General features: G+C 42.5%; 1 protein-coding gene across 6 annotated transcripts in view; it reads right to left on the bottom strand.

The window, feature by feature from the left end:
- kif13a (kinesin family member 13A) overlaps positions 1-21,197 on the bottom strand; it is a 366,399-nt gene that overhangs the window by 161,996 nt on the left and 183,206 nt on the right. For all 6 annotated transcript variants that reach the window (XM_068057158.1, XM_068057185.1, XM_068057194.1 and 3 more), the window contains exons 5-6: positions 12,054-12,146; positions 7,792-7,972 (exon numbers count right to left, since the gene is read on the bottom strand). In XM_068057158.1, the coding sequence (XP_067913259.1) occupies positions 7,792-7,972; positions 12,054-12,146 (274 nt within the window). The remainder of the gene's footprint in view (positions 1-7,791; positions 7,973-12,053; positions 12,147-21,197) is intronic.

Raw genomic sequence — 21,197 nt, 5'->3', positions numbered from 1 at the left:
TCCCCCACTCGATCCCCATAGCCCTGCATGTTTATTATCTTCTAGTGCCCAACCAATTTCCTTTAGAAATCATTGATTGTCTCTGCTTCCACCACCCTCGCGGGCAGCGAGTTCCATGTCATTACTACCCTCTACTTAAAAAAAAAGTTCTTCACATTCCCACTGCAACTCTTGCCCAAAACCTTCAATCTGTGTCCCCAAGTCCTTGTACCATCAGTTAATGGCAACAGTTTTTCCTTGTCTGTCATAATCTTGTACAGCTTATCATATCTCCCCTCAACCTCTAAAATAAAAGCAAAATACTGCAGATACTGGAAATCTGAAATAAAAGAAGAAAGTGGTGGAAATACACAGCAGGTCTGGCAGCATTAGTGGAGTTCTGATGAAAGGTTACAGACCTGAAACATTAACTCTGCTTCCCTCTCCACAGATGCTGCGTATATTGCTGTGCATTTCCACCACTTTCTGTTTTTACTCCCCTCAAACTCCTTTGCTCCAAAGAGAACAGCCCCAGCTTTTCCAACCTAACATTGAAATTAAAATCCCCCATCCCTGGAACAAGTCTGGTAAATCTCCTCTGCACCCTCTCAAGGACCTTCACATCCTTCCTAAAGTGGAGTGACCAGAACTGGATGCAATACTATAGCTAGGGCCGAACCAGAGCTTTATTAAGGTTCAGCATAACTTTCCTGCTTTTGTACTCTATGCATTTATTTTTAAAGCCCAAGATCCCATATGCTTTGCCAACCACTCTCTCAATATGTCCTGCCACCTTAAAAGATTGATGCACATGCACCCCCAGGTGCCTCTGTTTCTGCACACTCTTTAGAACTGCTCCATTAAGTCTACATTGGCTCACCCTATCCCTTCTGCCAAAATGCATCAGCTCTCATTTATCTATATTAAATTCCATCTGCCTCTTATCTGTCCATTCTGCTAGCCTATCTATGTACTGTTGCAGGCAGTTGGTATCATCCTCACTGTTTGCCACTCCTCAAAGTTTGGTACCATTGGCAAATTCCAAAATTCTACTCTGTATTCCAAGATCCAAGTCATATATAAAGCAAAAAAATGTAATGGTCCTAGCACTGACCCTTGGGGACCACCACTGTCTACCATCCTCCAGACTGAAAAACAACCATTTGCCATGACTCGTTATTTTCTGTCCTGAAGCCAATTTTTTTTTTATCCAATTGAACATTGATCCTCCTATTCCATGAGCCTCAATTTTGTTAACCAGGCTTTTATGTGGTACTTTATCGAATGCTTTCTTAAAATTCATATAGACAACATCCGCCACATTACCTTAATCAAGCTTCTCTGTTACTTCATCAAAAAATTCAATTAGATTAGTCAAACATGATCTGTTTTTTTACAAATCCATGCTCGCTATCCTTAATTAACTCAAACCTCTCCAAGTACCACTGATTTCTTTTCCCTGATTATTGTTTCTAAAATCTTACCCACTACTGATGCTAAGCTAACTAGCCTGTAATTACTAGGACTGTCCTTACTTGAATAAGGGTTTCACATTTGCCACTCTCCAAACCTCTGACACCGCCCCCATATCCAGGGAAGATTGGAAGATTATGGCAAGCCCTTCTGCTATCTCCACTCCACTTCCTTTAACAACCTGGGATGCATGCCATGTGGACCAGGTGACTTAACTACCCTAAGTCTAGCCAGCCTTTCCAATACCTCCTCCATCTCATTTTTACTGAATGTTACCTCTACCCCCTCCACTTCTAATGATATCCTTTTCCTTTGTAAAAGCTGATACAAAGTACTGTAAGTATTCTAGCCTTGCCCTGTGCCTCTAAGCATATATCACCCTCTTTGCCCCTAATAGGCCTTATTCCTCTCTTACCACCCATTTATGATTTACATGCCAGTAGAAGATGAGTTCCCTTTAACGTTGACTGCCATTCTATTCTCTCATTGCTAGTCTCATTTTCCTCTTCACCTCCCCTCTCAAATTATTGTATTTGGCCTGGTTGTCACTTGAAGAATTCACCCGAGATGCATCATTCACCCAATTTTTTTGTTTCATCATAATCTCTATCCCTCATCATCCAAGGAGCCCTGGCTTTGGTTCCCCTACCTTTCTCCCCCGTTGGATTGTAGCTAGCCTCTTTGGTTCCATTTTATCCTGGCTAGACCTCGTCTCATCGCATTGAAATTCACCCTCTTCTAATCTAGATGTTCTACCTTATATTGTTCCTTGCTTTTCTGCATTGCTAGTCTAAAACGTATGATACAACGATCACTCTTACCCAAGTGCGCTCCCGCAGACACTTGGTCCATTTGGCTCACCACATTTCCCAGCACAAATCCAGCAATGCCTCCTTTCTAGTTGGGCCAAGAACAGAACAGATTCCAGAAATTCCTCCCCTTCCTTTCCCTTTAGTCTAACATTATCCCAAATCGATGTTTGGGTAATTTAAGTCCCCCAATATCACCTCTCGATCGTTCTTGCACATCTGTGATTTGCCTGTAGATTTGGTCCTCTATCTCTCTTTCACTATTTGAAGGCCTATAGAGTACACCTCATAGCGTGATCATACTCTTTTTGCTTCTCAACTCAAATGGATTCTATCCTTGCCCCCTCAACAGCATCCCCTCTTTCCATTCTACAATGTCGCCCCTAATGAGTGCTGCTACCCCACCTCCCTTTTTTCCATCTCTATCTTTTCTGAACACTTTATAGCCTTGCATATTAAGTGCCCAGTCCTCACCATTTTAAGCCATGTTTCCATTATTGCCACAATATCATATTTCTATATTGCTTCTAGCTCAACAACTTTATTCACCACACTTTGCACGTTTCCATACCTGCATTGTAATCCAGTCTTTGTATTCCTCGTAGTTCTTCAGTCTGCTGCTATCTAATATGGAACTATTCCCTTCTCCTGTACAGTCCAACACACTCACATTATGCACCTTATTAGCCTTTTCTACTTCTATATGCTGGTGCCCACCCCCCTGCCAATTTAGTTTAAACCCTTCCGAACCACACTAGTGAATCTCCCTGCAAGGACATTAGTCCCAGTCCTGTTTAGATGCAACCTATCCCTTTTGAATAGGTGCTTTCTGCCCCAGAACTGTTCACAATGCCCCAAGAATCTGAAGCTCTCCCTCCAGCACCATACTTCAAGCCAGGCATTGTTCCTCCCTATTTTCCCATTTCAACTCTTGCTAGCGCATGGCATTGGGAATAATCCAAATATTATTATCTTCGAGGTCCTACTCTTTAACTTCCTCCCTAGCTCCTGAAAATCTTACCATAGGACCTCAATACCCGCTCTTGATATGTCATTGATAACAAGTGTACCACAACTTCTGGCTCACTCCCTTCTCCCTGTAGAATATCCTGCACCCTTTCCGTGATGTCCTTGATCATGGCACCAGGGAGGCAACACACCAATGACACTTACAGAAATGCCCATCTGTCCCTATAACAACTGCATTTCTGAACTTTGCTGCTTCCTCCTTGCCCATTGGTGCCATGGTCTGGACTGCACTGCTTCAAAGCATCATCACTCCCAGCAGTCTCTAATGGTTTCACAGGTCGGCGCAACATCGAGGGCCGAAGGGCCTGTACTGCGCTGTAATGTTCTAATTCTAATGTTGAGTACCTGTTTGAGAGTGGCACACGCCCCTAAGACTCCTGTACCTCCTGCCTCTCCCTGGTCTTCCAAATGGCCACCCACCTGGTATCCTGAACTCTTAATGCCTATGGCGTGACCAGCTCTGCAAAGTACGATCCAGGAAGCTCTCCTGTTCCCTGATGCTCCGTAGTGACTCCAGCTGCCCTTCAAGCTCGGAAATTCTGTGCTCGAGCTAATGCAGCTGTGGACACTTCCGACACATGTAGTCGCGCAAGATAGGTGAAGTGCCCTGGAGGTCCCACATGGCGCAGGAATTGCAAGCAACAGGCCATAGCTGCTCATCCATGATTTAAAAAACTCTCTTCCCTCTTTCGCAATCCAGTTGGTACCTAGTTTGAACTATTAATTTAATTAATACCTCTTGACCTGCTTTCTCTTATTAATTCAGTTACGGTTATAATTATCCCAATTGAAATTTTTAATTTCTCAGCTCAAGATTTGTACAAATGCCCTAGTTGAGAGAAAATGGAGAGGTATCAACCAATCACTTAGTTCTTTTCAAAAATTAGTTAATATGAATAATGAAAATCAAATCCAAAAAAGTCCCAAATTATATACAAAGCATTACAATTCCTCTGGAAGCTATTATTTAAGAGGTTATAACAGGGCACTTAGAAAAATTCACGGTAATCAGACAGAGTCAACATAGTTTTGTGAAAGGGAAATCATGTTCAACCAATTTATTGAAGTTCTTTGAAGAAGTAACATGTGCTGTGGATAAGGGGGATGTACTTATTTGGATTTCCAGAAGGCATTTGATAAGGTGCCACATCAGAGGTTATTGCAGATAATAAAAAGCTCACTGTGTAGGGGATAATATATTGGCATGGATAGAAGATTGGCTAGCTAACAGGAAACAGAGAGTAGGCATAAATGGGTCATTTTCTGGTTGGCAAGATGTAACGAGTAGTGTGCCACAGGGATCAGTGCTGGGGCCTCAACTTTTTACAATTTATATAAATGACTTGGATGAAGGGACTGAAAGTATGTTTGCTAAATTTGCTGATGTCACAAAAACAGGTAGGAAAATAAGTTGTGAAGAGGGCATAAGGAGGCTACAAAGGGACATAGATAGGTTAAGTGAGTGGACAAAGATAGGGAAATGGAGTATAATGTGGTAAAATGTGAAATTGTCCATTTTGGCAGTGTAATGCGAGGCCCCCACCCGCCAAGAATGAGGCACATTGATTTTAAACTATTACTGGAGTGAAGAAAGGACCTGTTAAACAGATGAGCCGTGGCTGGAAAAGACATTTGCATATTAACAGATGGTGATTGGAAGGACAAAGGACCATTCCCTGACACATTCAACCCACAATGGACCTCGATCAACAGGTTTTTCTGAATTGTACGAATAGTTTGAACTGAGAGTGCCTGTTTGCTCCTGAACTGAGAAGATCTCTCTCCTGCCTGCTCCCATCTCTTTCTCACAAGCCTCTGAATCAGCGAACATGGTTTAAGAAAAATACTGGGCCCCAACAAAAAGCAAGATCTACCTACAATCAAGAACTCTACAGTGAGCTCTTCTCTGTCTCCATTTGCATGTGTGTATCACGTATGCATGCTAGTGTGGGCGTGTCATGTATCCGTAGATGTCAACCAAATTAGAGTTTAAGTTCAACAAGTTTAAATAAATTTCAACTTTTCTTCTTTAAACCTAAGAAAGCCTGTTTGTGCTGGTTTCTTTGCCTTATAATTGGAAAGCGTTGAACAAGGATTCACCAAAGTGGAGCTAAAAACACGGTGCGTTTAAAATTAAACGCTGTTATGTTAAGACCAGCTGAAAGGGACCCCTAGACACCTTTCTCATCTGGTCGTAACAGGCAGGAAGAATAAAAAAAGCATATTACCTAAATGGTGAGAGATTGCAGAGCTCTGAGATACAGAGGGATCTAGGTATGCCAGTGTATGAATCACAAAAAGATGGTATGCGAGTACAGATTTAATTGGGAAAGCGAATAGCACGTTAGCATTTATTGCGAGGGGAATTGAACACAAAAGTAGGGAGATAAATAAAAGCAAAATACTGCAGATGCTGGAAATCTAAAATAAAACCAAAAAGTGCTGGAAGTACTAAGCAGGTCTGGTAGCATTTGTGGAGAAAGAAGCAAAGTAAACGTTTCAGGTCAGTGACTTTTCATTGGTTAACTTTGCTTCTCTCTCCACAATAGTAGGAAGGTTATGCTTCAGTTATACAGGACATTGATGAGACTACATCTGGAGTATTGTGTACAGTATTGGTCTCCTTATTTAAGGAAGGATGTAAATGCGTCGGAAGCAGTTCAGCAGTTCAGAGAAGGCTTACTAGACGAATACCTAGAATGGGCGGGTTTGTCTTATGAGGAAAGGCTGGACAGGCTCGGCTTGTATCCCCTGGAGTTTAGAAGAGTAAGAGGCGACTTGATTGAAACATATAAGATCCTGAAGGGCCTTCACAGAGTGGATGTGGAAAGGAAATTTCCTCTTGTGGGAGAATTTAGAACTAGGGGTCACTGTTTAAAAATAAGGGGTCGCTCATTTAACTCAGAGATGAGGAGAAATTTTTTTCTCTCAGAGGGTCGTGAGTCTTTGGAACTCTCTTCAAAAGGTGGTGGATGCAGAGTCTTTGAATATTTTTAAGGCAGTGGTAGATAGATTCTTGATAAGCAAGGGGGTGAAAGGTTATCGGAGGTAGGCGAGAATGTGGAGTCGAGGTTACAATCAGATCAGCCATAATCTTATTGCATGGCGGAGCAGGCTCAAGGGGTTGAGTGGCCTAATCCTGCTCCTAATTCATATGTTTGTATGTTCTGTTTCTAGTTCTGTTCTGTGACTGTCCTGTAGCCTTCATTTCATCGTGCAATCTATTCCAGCTATGGACTCGACTTGTACTTCTATGTCTGTTGGGACTACTACTGTGAGATCTTCCTCTCGCACTCAGAGGCTCTTTTACCAATACGTGATTGTTTTCTGATGTGAGTCACTTCCAGACCCACTAGCAGAACTTGCACTGCACTTTCCTACTCTCCATTCTTTCATCAAAGTTTGCCAGTCCATGGACCTTACTTCTTGGCCATCATCCTGAACATTCAACTATTTTATAAATATGCCAGCAGTTTTTCCTGCACGTCCCACTCGTGTTACATCCCTCCATTCATTAGATCCTCTAGAATATATGTCGCCCAAGCACCCATTCTGGGCAAATGGACTTGGGATGCGATAGCTTTCCCATGATCACTCACATTACTACCATCCAGCCTTTGATATACTGCAGTCTGTTCCTCATGACCTTCATCACAAAACACGAGCATTTGAGGTACGTGCTTTGTTTACTTCCATCAGCTGCTCAGAGACCGAGGGCTGAATTTTCTGCAGCTGGCTGGGGTCCCAAAGCTGGGCCAAAAAGGCAAGGGGAATCCCGCCTTGGCCGTATGGGGGAAACCTGGCTAGATTTCATTATGCTAGGATAATTAACTGCCTGGCGCCAGTATGTATGTGACTGTGACAAAGGCAAACTATTGCTCCTCACCCTACTCGATCGGTCAGCAGCCTTTGACATGATTGATCACAACATTCTCCAGTGCTTCTCCAGCTGGGTGGGGTTTCACTCGCCTGATTCCATTCTTATGTATCTAATTACCCAGCAACGCCAGCATCCCCCAAAAGAATTAACAAAAAACATAGCCGGAGAATCACCTGCAATGGCTTCTCTTCCCACTCCCAGACTGTTACCTTCAGTGTCCCCGAAGGATCTCCCTGGGTCGTCTCATATTTCTCATCTAAAGGCTGCTCCTCATTGACATCATTCAAAAACATAAGAAGCTAACCGCTTTCACAACAGGAAGGAATGGGAAAAAAGAACTTAAGAGTAAAAATTAGCGAGAAGAAAGCAAGCAAAAAGTGATGGAAAATTAGAAAGTAAACCAAAAGCATGGAAGAGGGAGAGCACAGCAAAGCAATGTTTCTGTCACCACTTTTCAGCTTAATGTGCTTTATCACAGTTAATATTTCAATAACATTACTGCAAACATAACTGACTGTTCAGCCTTATTGTAAGGTAAAATGCTAAAATAGCCAGTCCATGGGATACATAATTCCTCAAAGATAATGGTTAAAACAAAAAGACATTTCAGTTAGTACTCACCCTTTTGGATCAAGGAGATCCCGGACCTTTTCATTATAGATTTCCATATATGACACTTCTACTTTAAATGTGTGAGATTCATTTTCCTCTTTGGAGACTCTGCCAAACAATGCACCACAAAGGCGAGGTATAAGGCCTGGTACATCAACACTGCCCATCATTGAGAAAGACTTTCCAGAACCTGAATGTAAATAAATAAATAACTTACATTTATTTGGCACCTTTCAAGATCACAGGATATCCCAAAGCACTTAACATAATAAAAGAATGGGGAAAGCTGAAACCCATTCTTGAAGCATCTGTTTATATAACCAATTTCACATTAACTAGTTCAGACAGGAGTGTGCACACTGCTTCCCGAGCATGGGTCTAAAAACATTATTTAAGAGGGAATTTATAATGCCCAACTAGGGGAAAATTGTATTGGCTAGAACCTCAATTAAGTTATTCCCAATCTTCTTTATCTACCTACCACTTCCCTTTCACAATATCCAAATGAACCAGGACTTCCTGGACTCGGGGCAAACTGGACACATTTGCAGAAGCTACCAAACTAGGAAAGGCAGTCAGTTACGAGCAAAGAGACACAAAATTAATCGTACAAAATAAGTACGGTAAGCAAAATGTGAAATTTAAGAAGGACAAGTCTAAGAAACTGCACACAAGAAAAAATGGGTAACCCACATACTCCACGAATGGTGCCAACAGCTATGGGGTAATTGAACGAGATCTAGGGATTTTAGCAAATTTGACACACATGCCCAACCACTGCACTGCAGCAATCAACAAAGCAAACAGAATACTAAATTATATCATTACAGTAGAATACAAGTCATTGAATGTCCTGCTCAAACTCAACAATGCTTTGGTCTGACCTCAGCTCAAGTACTATGCATAGATCTGGTCACAAAGATACAGAGACATCTGGGTCATGGAGGCAGTTCAGGGAGGAGCCCAAGCAGCAGAGGACAGAAATCACAAGAGGAGACTGGAAAAACTTCGGCTTTTCAACCTTAATATATGACTGTAACCTGACCTTACAGAGTATATACAAATTAATAAATGTTATGCAAAATGAAGAATCAAAACATTACTTAAAACAAAATCATGTAAGTAGCTCAAGGTTTGAATGAGGAAAAGGGACATTTAGGACTGATGTCAGGAAGTTCTTCATACAGAGAATGATATATATATTGTGCTGCAAACCACACCTGCCAAGAATGAAGCATATTAATTTCCTCATATGGAACATTAATTTTAAACTGTTTTTGGACTGAAAAGATGACTTGTTTAAAGAAACCACAGCATTGGCTGAAAACATACTGCTCATTTGCATTCTGGGAAACAGTTGCCTGGAGAAGACAATGGAACTGCTCCCTGGTTCAATTAACCAGATGGAGTTTGACCGAAAGACGTTGAGTGTATGGAAAGCTAGCGTTCCAGACCGCCTACTGAGGATGCCTACTGAGACTGAAAGAATCCACAAGCAATCCAGGTGGGGAGCCAGTCATATGACTGGCCTGCTGGCTCAGGTGTGGTTTGAATTGTGTTCACAGAACAGTTTGAGGTCAGACTGCAACTGATCTTGAGGGAAGACAGCATCTCTCTCTCTCTCACAAAAAGCAGACTGCAACTGACGACAGAAAACCATCGAAGCAAGTTTGAAAGTGTACTGGGCCCCAACGAGTTGCAGATTTAACTGCAACCAAGGACTTTACATGGAACTCAAAAGACAGTAAGTGAACTCCAGCTATTGCTTCAAACATTTCCCCTTGATTCTTTCTCCTTTTCTGTCTCTACCTGCATGTGTGTGTATCGTGTGCGCGTGGTAGAGTGGTCGTGTTGCGTTTTTTTGTAGTTTTAACCAAATTAGAGTTTTAAGGTTAATAAACTTACACCTTTCTTGTTTAAGTCGAAGAAAACCTGCTTGGTTGATTTCTTTGCCATTACAATTGGAGATTGTACACAAAAGTCCGAGTGTATCAGGCCTGTGTCCTCAGTACCTTGCTCTACGGCAGCGAGGCCTGGACAACGTATGCCAGCCAAGAGCGACGTCTCAATTCATTCCATCTTCGCTGCCTTCGGAGAATACTTGGCATCAGGTGGCAGGACTATATCTCCAACACAGAAGTCCTTGAAGCGGCCAACACCCCCAGCTTATACACACTACTGAGTCAGCGGCGCTTGAGATGGCTTGGCCATGTGAGCCGCATGGAAGATGGCAGGATCCCCAAAGACACATTGTACAGCGAGCTCGCCACTGGTATCAGACCCACCGGCCGTCCATGTCTCCGCTATAAAGACGTCTGCAAACGTGACATGAAATCGTGTGACATTGATCACAAGTCGTGGGAGTCAGTTGCCAGCATTCGCCAGAGCTGGCGGGCAGCCATAAAGACAGGGCTAAATTGTGGCGAGTCGAAGAGACTTAGTAGTTGGCAGGAAAAAAGACAGAGGCGCAAGGGGAGAGCCAACTGTGCAACAGCCCCAACAAACAAATTTCTCTGCAGCACCTGTGGAAGAGCCTGTCACTCCAGAATTGGCCTTTATAGCCACTCCAGGCGCTGCTTCACAAACCACTGACCACCTCCAGGCGCGTATCCATTGTCTCTCGAGATAAGGAGGCCCAAAGAAAGAAACAATTAGAGAGCAGTGAACAAGGATTCACTGAGGGGAAGCTTAAAACACAGTGTTTTAAAATTAAACCCTGTTACGGTCAAACCAGGAAAAGGTTGAAAGGGGAACCCCTAGACCCCTTTTTCACCTGGTTGTAATAATATGGAAAGGAGTTCCAAATTAAAGCAGTGGAGGTAAAATACCTGGAATCATTTGAGCAACAGTTGAATTTTCTAATACGAGGGACTACAGGTCTTTTTGGATGAGCTAATAAACATTGTTAATCTCCAAAACTTAACTTCTGATCTTGAAACGCAACATTCAAATACAATGCCCCTGCTCATCTAGCATAAAAAATTAGCAGCACCTGTAAAAGCTGAGTCTCTTAAAACAATTGGGATCCAAATTATTTCAGTCTGCAAAGATAACTACACAAAGCTTCAATATTTAGAAACAAACATACTTCTGTAATGTTATGAATCATAAAAGGACAGCACTATATCAGTTCAGCTACACCAGACTATATGAGTCAGTTCTGGGTCTACTTTTGTTCTCTATTTGGACATGGGGATAAAGAAATTAATCTCCAATTTCCTAACAGCACAGAGTGGGCGGGGGGGGGGGGGGGGGGGTGGGGTCTGACAAAGATCAAGGAGGTCTGCAAAAAGACATAAGGAAGACATAGACAGCTGGAATAAGCAACAAGGTCGCAGAAGCAGTTTAATGCAAATAGATGTGAGGCAATACATTGCGGGAGGAAACACAAAGATGGGAGTATACAGTTAATGGCGAGATGCTGAAGAGTGGATGAACACAAACAACAAAGATGTTCAAATAATTCCTTCCAAGTTTGAGTGCAAAATAAATACAAAGGTTAACAAATGTTATGGGTTTCAAAAAATAGGGGCACAAAGTGCAAGAGTTAAATAAGTAGTAACAAATTTGTACACAGCATTGCTTAGGGCACACAATTCTGTATTCAGTTTTAGGTGCCCCATTATAGCAAGTACATTAAAATACTGGGAGCATACAGCATAAATTCACCAGAATTATGTCAGGGATTTGAAACTATGGTTGAGGAGAATTCTGAGATACCAGAAATATTTCCACTGCAGCAGAGAAGGCCATAAGGAGAATTAGTGGAGCTTTTTTTTTGAAAAAATATTTTGAGAGAATGAATGGGATAAGATAATTTCCTCTGGTTGAGCAGTCGAGGTGACAAGGTATAATCAATTTTAAACTGCCACTAAGAGTAAGAGATGTTAGGAGAAATGTCTTTATGCAGCAGATTATTACAGCATGGAATGTTTAGCCACTGAGACAGTCTATTACCTCTAAGGGAAATTTGGTTAAATATTTGAAGTAGACGAAGATTCAAGGTTATGAAGAAAGATGGGGTAGTGGGATTAGTTCTGGATTACTCTAGCAAAGAACTAGCACATAAAAAGTGGGTCAAATAGCCTCCTGCACACTAAGATTCTATGGAAACTGTGCCTTTTAATTATACGATTGACAGCCAACCATTATAAATGGATGACAAGCATCTTGAAAATGGTCATTCAATCTCAGCAATCAAGATTAATGCAATTTAGTCTCAAACCAACTTCTCTCTTCAAATTTACTAAATCAGATGCTGTATACCTTACCTGTCTGTCCATAGGCAAAAATACAAGCATTATATCCTTGAAATGCATTCTCAAGTATCCCTTCACCGAGGCACTTGAAAACTACGTCTTGACCTAAAGCGAAAGAGGAAAAGAAAACACAGGTTAAGACAAGAAAGAATATACTGTTCCAATGTTCTAACCCATCTCCTCTAAATGTGTTGACTCAGTTTGTGACTCTGTGGATCATTTCTCCAGTGCCTTGCCTAAGTGGCCATTCTTCAGTGTGTGATCCCAGACACTGCAGTTTGTTCTCTGTACAGGGTCCAACAACCAAGCCCAATTCTACTGCAAACATGAACTTGACAGCAGTGGCCACTCAGGAATGGGAATGCTGTTATTGCTCCCTTCCTTCGGCCAAGGGCACTGTGGCCGACTGAAGGACATCTATTGCTGCATCACCTGAGATCAGTTAACTCACCAAAGACTGATGATCAAATCAGTGCCCTTCTGGTCTCAATGGCTTAGTGGTGCGCCAGATGGTGCCTTTCCCATGAGGCCATCAAAAAAACTGGACAAGCAAAGATTTAACTTAGCTTTTTAAGCAAACTTGTTAGAGAAATTAAAATGTCAGAAACACAACTTTAGAACAAAACTTCAGTCATTTTACACAGAAATGTCTCTTTGGATTGCTTCCAGTTCCAACTCAGGGGATGAAAGTCTCCTTTCTCTACACTGGCTGAAAACAGTTCTGCATGTAATGAGTTGAGGAAGTCTTAATCCAGTCGCAAATGGGCTTGTGGCCAGAACACAAAGTGGCCAATAATTTGGCACCAGTTAGTACTGAAGTGGCAGCACAGTCCATAAGGATAATTAATGTGGGAAGTGGAAAAATTCATGCTTACGCAGCATGATTCTAAAGTAGGACAGTGACAAAAATGTTGGCTTACTTACAGTACACTAGCCATGATGCAAAGCAGTTTCACCAAGAAGTTTCACATAAACCCAGACCTGACCTCTCCCTGCAGTGAAGCTCCTTTTTCGATGGAAAATCACTCCACTACCAGATTGAAACCATTTTGTACTGATGTCACACACATATTGTAAATGCTAAGGACCTGTAAAAAGATGTTTTCTGCTTCTGACCATGATGTGCTAAAACTGGGAGTGCTCTATTGGGTGGGAAAAGTGTTTTGAATCCCCAGCATCGACATCCTTTACCTTGAACATAAGATTCGCAGTGCTTCTGATTGTAGATCAGTGTTTTCCTGTCTAGTAATGGATGCCAACACTACAAAGGTAATATTTTCCCCATTCATATTATAGGACCATTTCCCCATTAGGAAGAACTTATTCATTTAAATAGTGATAAATGCTTCACAGTAATTTGTCAGGTACGGTTTTTTTTTATTCATTCGTGGGATGTGGGCATCACTGGCTAGGCCAACATTTATTGCCCATCCCTAATTGCTCTCGAGAAGGTGGTGGTGAGCTGCCTTCTTGAACCGCTGAAGTCCTTGGGGTATAGGTACACCAACAGTGCAATTAGGAAGGGATTACCAGGATTCTAGCCCTGTGACAGTGAAGGAACAGCGACATAGTTCCAAGTCAGGATGGTGTGTGGCTTGGAGGGGAACTTGCAGGTGGTGGTGTTCCCATGCATCCACTGCCCTTGTCCTTCTAGGTGGTAGAGGTCGCAGGTTTGGAAGCTGCTGTCTACGGAGTCTTGATGAGTTGCAACAGTGCATCTTGTAGATAGTACACACTGCTGCCACTGTGAATTGGTGGTGGAGGGAGTGCCAATGAAGCGGGCTGCTTTGTCCTGGATGGTGTCAAGCTTCTTGAGTGTTGTTGGAGCTGCACCCATCCAGGCAAGCGGAGAATATGCCATCACACTCCTGACTTGTGCCTTGTAGGTAGTGGAAAGGCATTGGGGAGACAGGAGATGAGTTACTCGTCACAGAATTCCCAGCCTCTGACCTGCTCTTGTAGCTACAGTATTTATGGGGCTACTCCAGTTCAGTTTCTGGTCAATGGTAGCCCCCAGGATGTTGATGGTGGGGGATTCAGCAACTTTAATGCCGTTGAATGTCAAGGGAAGATGGTTAGATTCTCTCTTATTTGAGATGGTCATTGTCTGGCACTTGTGTGGCGCGAATATTATTTGCCACTTATCAGCCCAAGCCTGGATGTTGTCCAGGTCTTGCTGCGTCTGGACATCGGCTACTTCAGTATCTGAGTATTTGCGAATGGTGCCGAACATTGTGCAATGATCAGTGAACATCCCCATTTCTGACCTTATGATGGAGGGAAGGTCATTGATGAAGTAGCTGAAGATGGTTGGGCCTAGGACATTACCCTGAGGAACTCCTGCAGTGACATCCTGGGACTGAGATGATTGACCTCCAACAAGTACAACCATCTTCCTTTGTGCTAGGTATGACTCCAACCAGCGGAGAGTTTTCCCCCCGATTCCCATTGATTCCAGTTTTGCTAGGGCTCCTTGATGCCATACTCAGTCAAATGCTGCCTTGATGTCAAGGGCAGTCACTCACCTCAGCTCTCGAGTTCAGCTCTTTTGTCCATGCTTGCACAAAGGCTGTAATGAGGTCGGGTGCTGAGCAGCCCTGGCGGAACCCAAGCTGAGCGTCAGTGAGCAGGTTATTGCTGAGCAAGTGCCGCTTGACAGCATTGTCGACGACCCCTTCCATCACTTTGCTAACGATAGAGAGTAGACTGAGGGCGATAACTGGCCAGGTTGGATTATCCTGCTTTTTATGTACGGAACATACCTGGGCAAGTTTCCACATTGGTGGGTAGATGCCAGTGTTGTAGCTGTACAGCTTGGCTAGGGGCGTGGATAGCTCTGGAGCACAAGTCCTCAGTACTATTGCCGTAATATTGTCAGAGCCCATAGCCTTTGCAGTATCCTGTGCCTTCAGCCATAGTAAGAGTTAAAATATTAGCAATGTTTAAAATGCAGTCGATGCTAAAATGGGAGAATGAAAGTCAAAGAGTGATGTGTTTTAAAGGGCAGACTTGCTTTTTCGAGTCTGTGATGTTTCTTGGGTGGCTATAACCCAGCTCCTTTCTCCAGAATTTACCCAGTTTATACCTGGGGTGGGGGGGGGGGGGGGGTGTTGCAGAATTGGCAATAGAAACTGCATGCAACAGACTTCTTCCAAAATCACAATCACTCTAAAGTAACAGCTGTCTGCAGATGTCTAATTCGTGCCAACTTTCTCTGTTGAACGACTGCTCATACAGGCCACCATTTTGTGGAAATCATCTTGGCTACCAACTTGACATGATGCTTCCAAGAATTTTCACGTTGCTGCTTATTTATTTATTTTTCATACATAGAGTTGTCACTATAAATGGGAATATGAAATACTGAACACACAAGTTATCTGTCAACATACACTCTACTGCAGCTCTGAAACAATAGTTTGCTTTCCTAACATACCACTCTTACTTTGAATTGATTCACTTAGATTAAAATTTTCCCATTTGTTATGATTCAGCCATTCCAAGGAAGTATAAATCTGACCTTAACTTACAGCAAGTGCAGCTGGGACAGGCTAACCTGGCACTAAAATGCAAAGTTAGAAGGTGATTGCATTTCTGATTCTAGGAAAGTCTTCTGGTTGCTGACTTTTCCTTTTTTCAAAGTTGACGAAAACAAGTATTTTTGAGTAGCTTCTATACATTTAGAGAGTTTACCCTCATGATGGCAAAATATATTTAAAAATATATAACGTCTTAACAGTTTAAGAATGTTCACTTTCCTAATGACTCATCAGGTTAACACCCTGAATGGTAGGGTACTAAGATGCAAGAACCAGGAAGCTCACAAACCAGTCCTGATTTATAGGAAGCCTCACATTTTCAACCATGGTGATTGTACCAACACTGACATTGGCCTCAATATCAGTTATCGGCGGGGGCAGAATTAATAACAGGTTGTTGTTATGCACCTGATCACCATCTATTGACCCATTTTTTGAATTCATTTGTGGGATGTGAGTGTCACTGACAAGGCCAGTATTTAATGCCCATCCCTGATTGTCCTTGAGCAGCTGATGGTGAGCCACCTACAACGGAATAGCTTGCTAGGTCATTTCAGAGAGCAGTTAAGAGTCAACCACACTGGTGTGGGCCTGGAGTCACATGTAGGCCAGACCAGATAAGGAAGACAGATTTCCTTCCCTAAAGGCGATCAGTGAACCAGATGAGTTTTTATGACAATCCAGTGGTTTCATGATGAGACAAGCATTTTATTCCAGGTATATTAATTAATTGAATTTGAATTCCCCCAGCTACCATGGTGGGGTTTGAACTCATGTCTTTGCAGCATTAGGCCAGGCCTCTGGATTAGTAGCCCAGTAACATTACCACTCTGCTAACATCCTGTTGGGAAGTGGGCATGCATACACATCAAGTGAGGACAAGATCTGGCTTGACTATGATTCTCGCATGGTGAAACAGCCCAATTAAACTCGCCGTCCAGTAACATACCTCAATAGCCCCGGAGACAAGCAACTGTTAGGGCTGTCAGTGACTTCAGAAGACAGGATGAAATTTGACGTGGAAAGGAGCATCAAAAAAGTTGTGCATTCTTGCAATTCAATTTCTCATTCAGCCACAACTTGGCCTGATTTGTAGGCAAGGTAAACTGAGCTCCAGTTTGCTTTTGGAAGTTGCATTGTTACAGTATTAAAAAAGATCTGAAAACAACTCAAAAGTCTAACATTATTTAGTACAGCAATCACAGCTCAAAATTCCAAAGCTGGAGAAATATAAGTGTAATTAGTAGTGAGCTTACTCTGTGTGCAATTTTTTTCCCCATTTTAAAACCACACACTGAATATCCAAGTCTTGACAAACAGCAAGAAGGCCTTTTCCATGGTGAAATACTGGAGAAAACAGTGTTCCTTGGCTATGGTATACACATACACACACTTCATTATCTTCTCTGTTCACTTTGCCCCATATGCTCTACATTCTAAATACAAGACAATTCCATGAAGGCTGTGAATGTATATCACGATCATTTGCTACACATACAAAGATGCATCTTTTATTTATTCGTTTCAATCGTAATTCACAAAGTACTGAATTGTTACATTAAAGGGGTTTGCTCTTTCTAAATGCCATAGCATATGCCACAATAGAGACAGGTGTGCTGCACCTTACAACAGAAATTTACCTTATTGATCAATACATGTGCAGAGTAGAAATGGCAGTTTTATTGCCTCAACTACAATGAACTGTAACCCCCAGAAAGTTTTAGGAGGCCAGCATATGCTCCAGAAAGCTGGAACTTTACTTAACTTCCTGACCCCTTTTGAGGGTTGGCTTTCAAAGGCCACAGAATTCTGGGAATTCCAAACAAACTAAGAGACAAACATAAAACACACCAGGGTAAAAACAATGTCCTCATTCACAGAAAATCTGTTGTCCACAGTGTTTCATGCATGCATACAGTAAGGAAGAAGACTGATGCAGAGAAATCTAAATACTAAGTTGTGCATTGCATCATTGCAAGAAGCTGCACAGACAAGACACAATAAAAGTAGCAAAAAGTACTTCACATGTTGCCTTGTTTAAGAGTCAGTGGGGAGGTAGGCTATTTATTCAGCAACCTTCGCTCAGCATCAGTTTATACAACAAAGTATTTTTTTCCTTTGGAAAAACCAACAAGATTGTAGTGACTCCCATGGCCTGGTTGATCAGAGGTCACATCACACCACCTGAAGAGACTTCTGAATGCAAAATCAACACCAGAAATATCTTTCTTCACCCCAAAGAACTTATACTACCTTCAGCAGCTGGAACTTTGTTCGATACACTTTTAGAATGATCTCCAATTGTTCACCCAGTAGAAATGGTAACTTAGGAGAATCTGGTTTTCTCTTAAAATTTATCATTTAACTTGGAAAAAGTTCAACCTGCACACAAGAACTCAACACATCAAAGCACAATAAGTACAAAATGCAATTAAACTTGAATATTCACATTCCACCACCCGCCCCCCCACCCCGCCCCCCCACAACTTCAATTGTAACTCAATCTAGTCATATCTAAATTTTCATGTGATCCAAAGATCATGATGGCAGTCACACAAAATAGACCCATATGGACATGATGAAGACACAAACTATTCATTACAAACTTCAGGGCATTCCATTTCTGGTGTAATCTGATTTGTGAAACTGCTTAAGACTTTTTCTGAATTGGACTGACGGGTTTCTGATGTTGCATTTTGCCTTGCAGCATTGCCATCAATAAAAGCAGTACAATGCTAATGGAACCACCACTACCAATTCTGGAGGGACTGAGACCAAAGTGAAGAGCTGGCTCCCTGTATTGCCTCTGGAAGTGGTGTCAATGCCAGCTCCAATACAAACACACATCTGCAGCAGCACCAGTTACCAGTTCATTCTGGCCAAAAAGCCTATACAGGTTGGCAGTGTGAGTTCGCTGTTGATAGCCAATGATCGAGGGCCGAAGGGCCTGTACTGCGCTGTTATGTTCTATGTTCATTGCCAAATATTCCTTGATGACTGGGAACCATCAGAAACAAAGAGAATGCAACTTTGAAACAAGTACGTATGCACACAAAAGTTTTTATGTACACCATTGTTTTCTGCTCCCGGTGTTACAGAATCTACCTGCAGTAAAACAGGGCATGTTTTCAGCATCAAGAACCATAAAGAACCAGCTCTTGATGTTTGATAGCAATGAATGCACGCACAGGTTTGCACCTTAAACTGAATTCCAAGTTTGCACAATGTGGTGATTCAGAAAAACCTGCATTTGTATGATGCTTTCCTGTGTCCAGGAAGTCCCAAAGCACTTCCCAAACAATGATGTACTTTTTTTTGGAAGTATAGTGATGTTTTGCAGGCAAACTCAGTAGTCAATTTACATAATTTAGACATGAATCCGGGATGGTGTGTTGCCTCCCTGGTGACAGGATCAAGGATGTCACAGCAGAACGGCTGCAGAGCATCCTGAAGGGGGTGGCTGAACAGCCAGTAGTCGTGGTCCACATCGGAACCAACAATTTAGGTAGAAAGAGGGATGTGGTCCTGCAGTCAGAATTTAGGGAGCTGGGTAAGAAATTAGCAAGCAGGACCTCAAACGTAGTAATGCCCGGATTACTTCCAGCGTCACGCGCAAGTGAGTATAGAAATAGGAGAATAAGACAGATGAATAAGGCTGGAATGATGGTGCAGGAGGGAGGGCATTAGATTCCCGGGACATTGGGACTGGCTCTGGGGGAGATGGGACGTTGACAGGCCAGACGGGTTGCACCTGAGCAGAGCCAGGACTGAGTTCCTTGCTGCACGTTTTGCTCGTGCTGTTGGGGAAGGTTTAAACAGGGGGATGGGGACCCGAGGGTCGACTCAGTTGGGACAAAATCAGAAATGAAAATAGAAGGTAGAAAATTAATGGATAAGTCTGGAAGACAGAGGAACCGAAGATTAGAAAATAAAATGAGAGTTTGGCAGTGCTCAAGGCAAGGAGTATAGCAAATAAGGCAGATGAGCTGAGGGCACAGATAAGACACGTGGCAGTATGATATCATAGCTATTACAGAAACATGGCTTCAGGGATAGGAATGACAGCTCAACGTTCCTGGTTAGAGTTTTCAAACGCAAGGGAGGGGGATAGGAAAGGAGGGGGAGTGGCAATTTTGGTCAAGGAAACTATTACAGCTGTGAGGAGGGATATTATTTATTTATTTTGATTTATTTAGAGATACAGCACTGAAACAGGCCCTTCGGCCCAACGAGTCTGTGCCGACCAAGAACCACCCATTTATACTAACCCTACATTTAATCCCATATTCCCTACCACCTACCTACACTCGGGGCAATTTACAATGGCCAATTTACCTATCACCTGCAAGTCTTTGGCGGTGGGAGGAAACCGGAGCACCCGGCGAAAACCCACACAGACACAGGGAGAACTTGCAAACTCCACACAGGCAGTACCCAGAATTGAACCCGGGTCCCTGGAGCTGTGAGGCTGCGGTGCTAACCACTGCGCCGCCGTATTATGTTGGAAGGTTCATCAAATGAGGCCATATGGATTGAGCTAAGGAACAAAAAAGGGGCAATCACACTGCTGGGAGTGTACTATAGACCCCCAAACAGTCAGTGGGAGATAGAAGAGCAGATATGTAGGCAAATCTCTGAGAAGTGCAAGAACAATAAGGCAGTAATAGTAGGGGATTTTAACTACCCCAATATTAACTGGGATAGTTTTAGTGTGAAAGTAATTGAGGGAGCAGAATTCTTGAGGTGCATTCAGGAGGACCTTTTTGCCCAGTATGTAGCAAGCCCAACAAGAGAGGACGCAGTTTTAGACTTAGTTTTAGGAAATGAAGATGGGCAGGTGAAAGGAGTGGCAGTGGGGCAGCATTTTGGCGGTAGTGATCATAATTAGTCAGTTTTAACATAATTATGGAAAAGGACAGAGATAGAACAGGAGTTAGAGTTCTCAATTGGAGCAAGGCCAATTTCACTAAACTGAAAAGTGAGTTAGCAAAAGTGGACTGGAAACAGCTATTTGAAGGTAAATCAGTGTCAGAGTATTCAAAAGGGGGATTCAAAGGGTTCAGAGCAAACATGTTCCCACAAAGTAAAAGGGTGAGATGGCCAAATCTAGAGCCCCTTGGATGTCAAGGAGCTTACAGGGTAAGATCAGGCAGAAAAGGAAAGCTTATGTCCGAAACTGAGAACTCAATACTACCGAAAGCTGAGGAGTATATAAAGTGGAAGGGTGAAATCAAAGAGGAAATTAGTAAAGCAAAGAGAGGGCATGAAAGAATATTGGCAAGCAAAATCAAGGTGAACCCAAAGATGTTTTATCAATGCATTAAGAGCAAGAGGATAACTAAGGAGACAGTAGGGCCCATAAAAGACCAAAAAGGTAACCTATGTGTCGGGACGGAAGATGTTGGTTTGGCTTTTATGAATACTTTCGTCTGTCTTCACAAAAGAGGGGGACAATGCAGATATTGTAGTTAAGGAGGAGGAGTGTGAAGTATTGGATGTGATAAACATAAGGAGAAAGTAAGTATTAATGGGATTAGCATCCTTGAAATTTGATAAATCACCAGGGCCAGATGAAATGTACCCTAGGCTGTTAAAAGAAGCAAGAGAGGAAATAGCA

This window comes from Heterodontus francisci, chromosome 2, assembly GCF_036365525.1.
Source record: "Heterodontus francisci isolate sHetFra1 chromosome 2, sHetFra1.hap1, whole genome shotgun sequence".
In the NCBI taxonomy this organism is placed as follows: Eukaryota; Metazoa; Chordata; class Chondrichthyes; order Heterodontiformes; family Heterodontidae; genus Heterodontus; species Heterodontus francisci.
The sequence above is the reverse complement of the archived record's forward strand: the minus strand, read 5'-3'. Positions and strand labels throughout refer to the sequence as shown.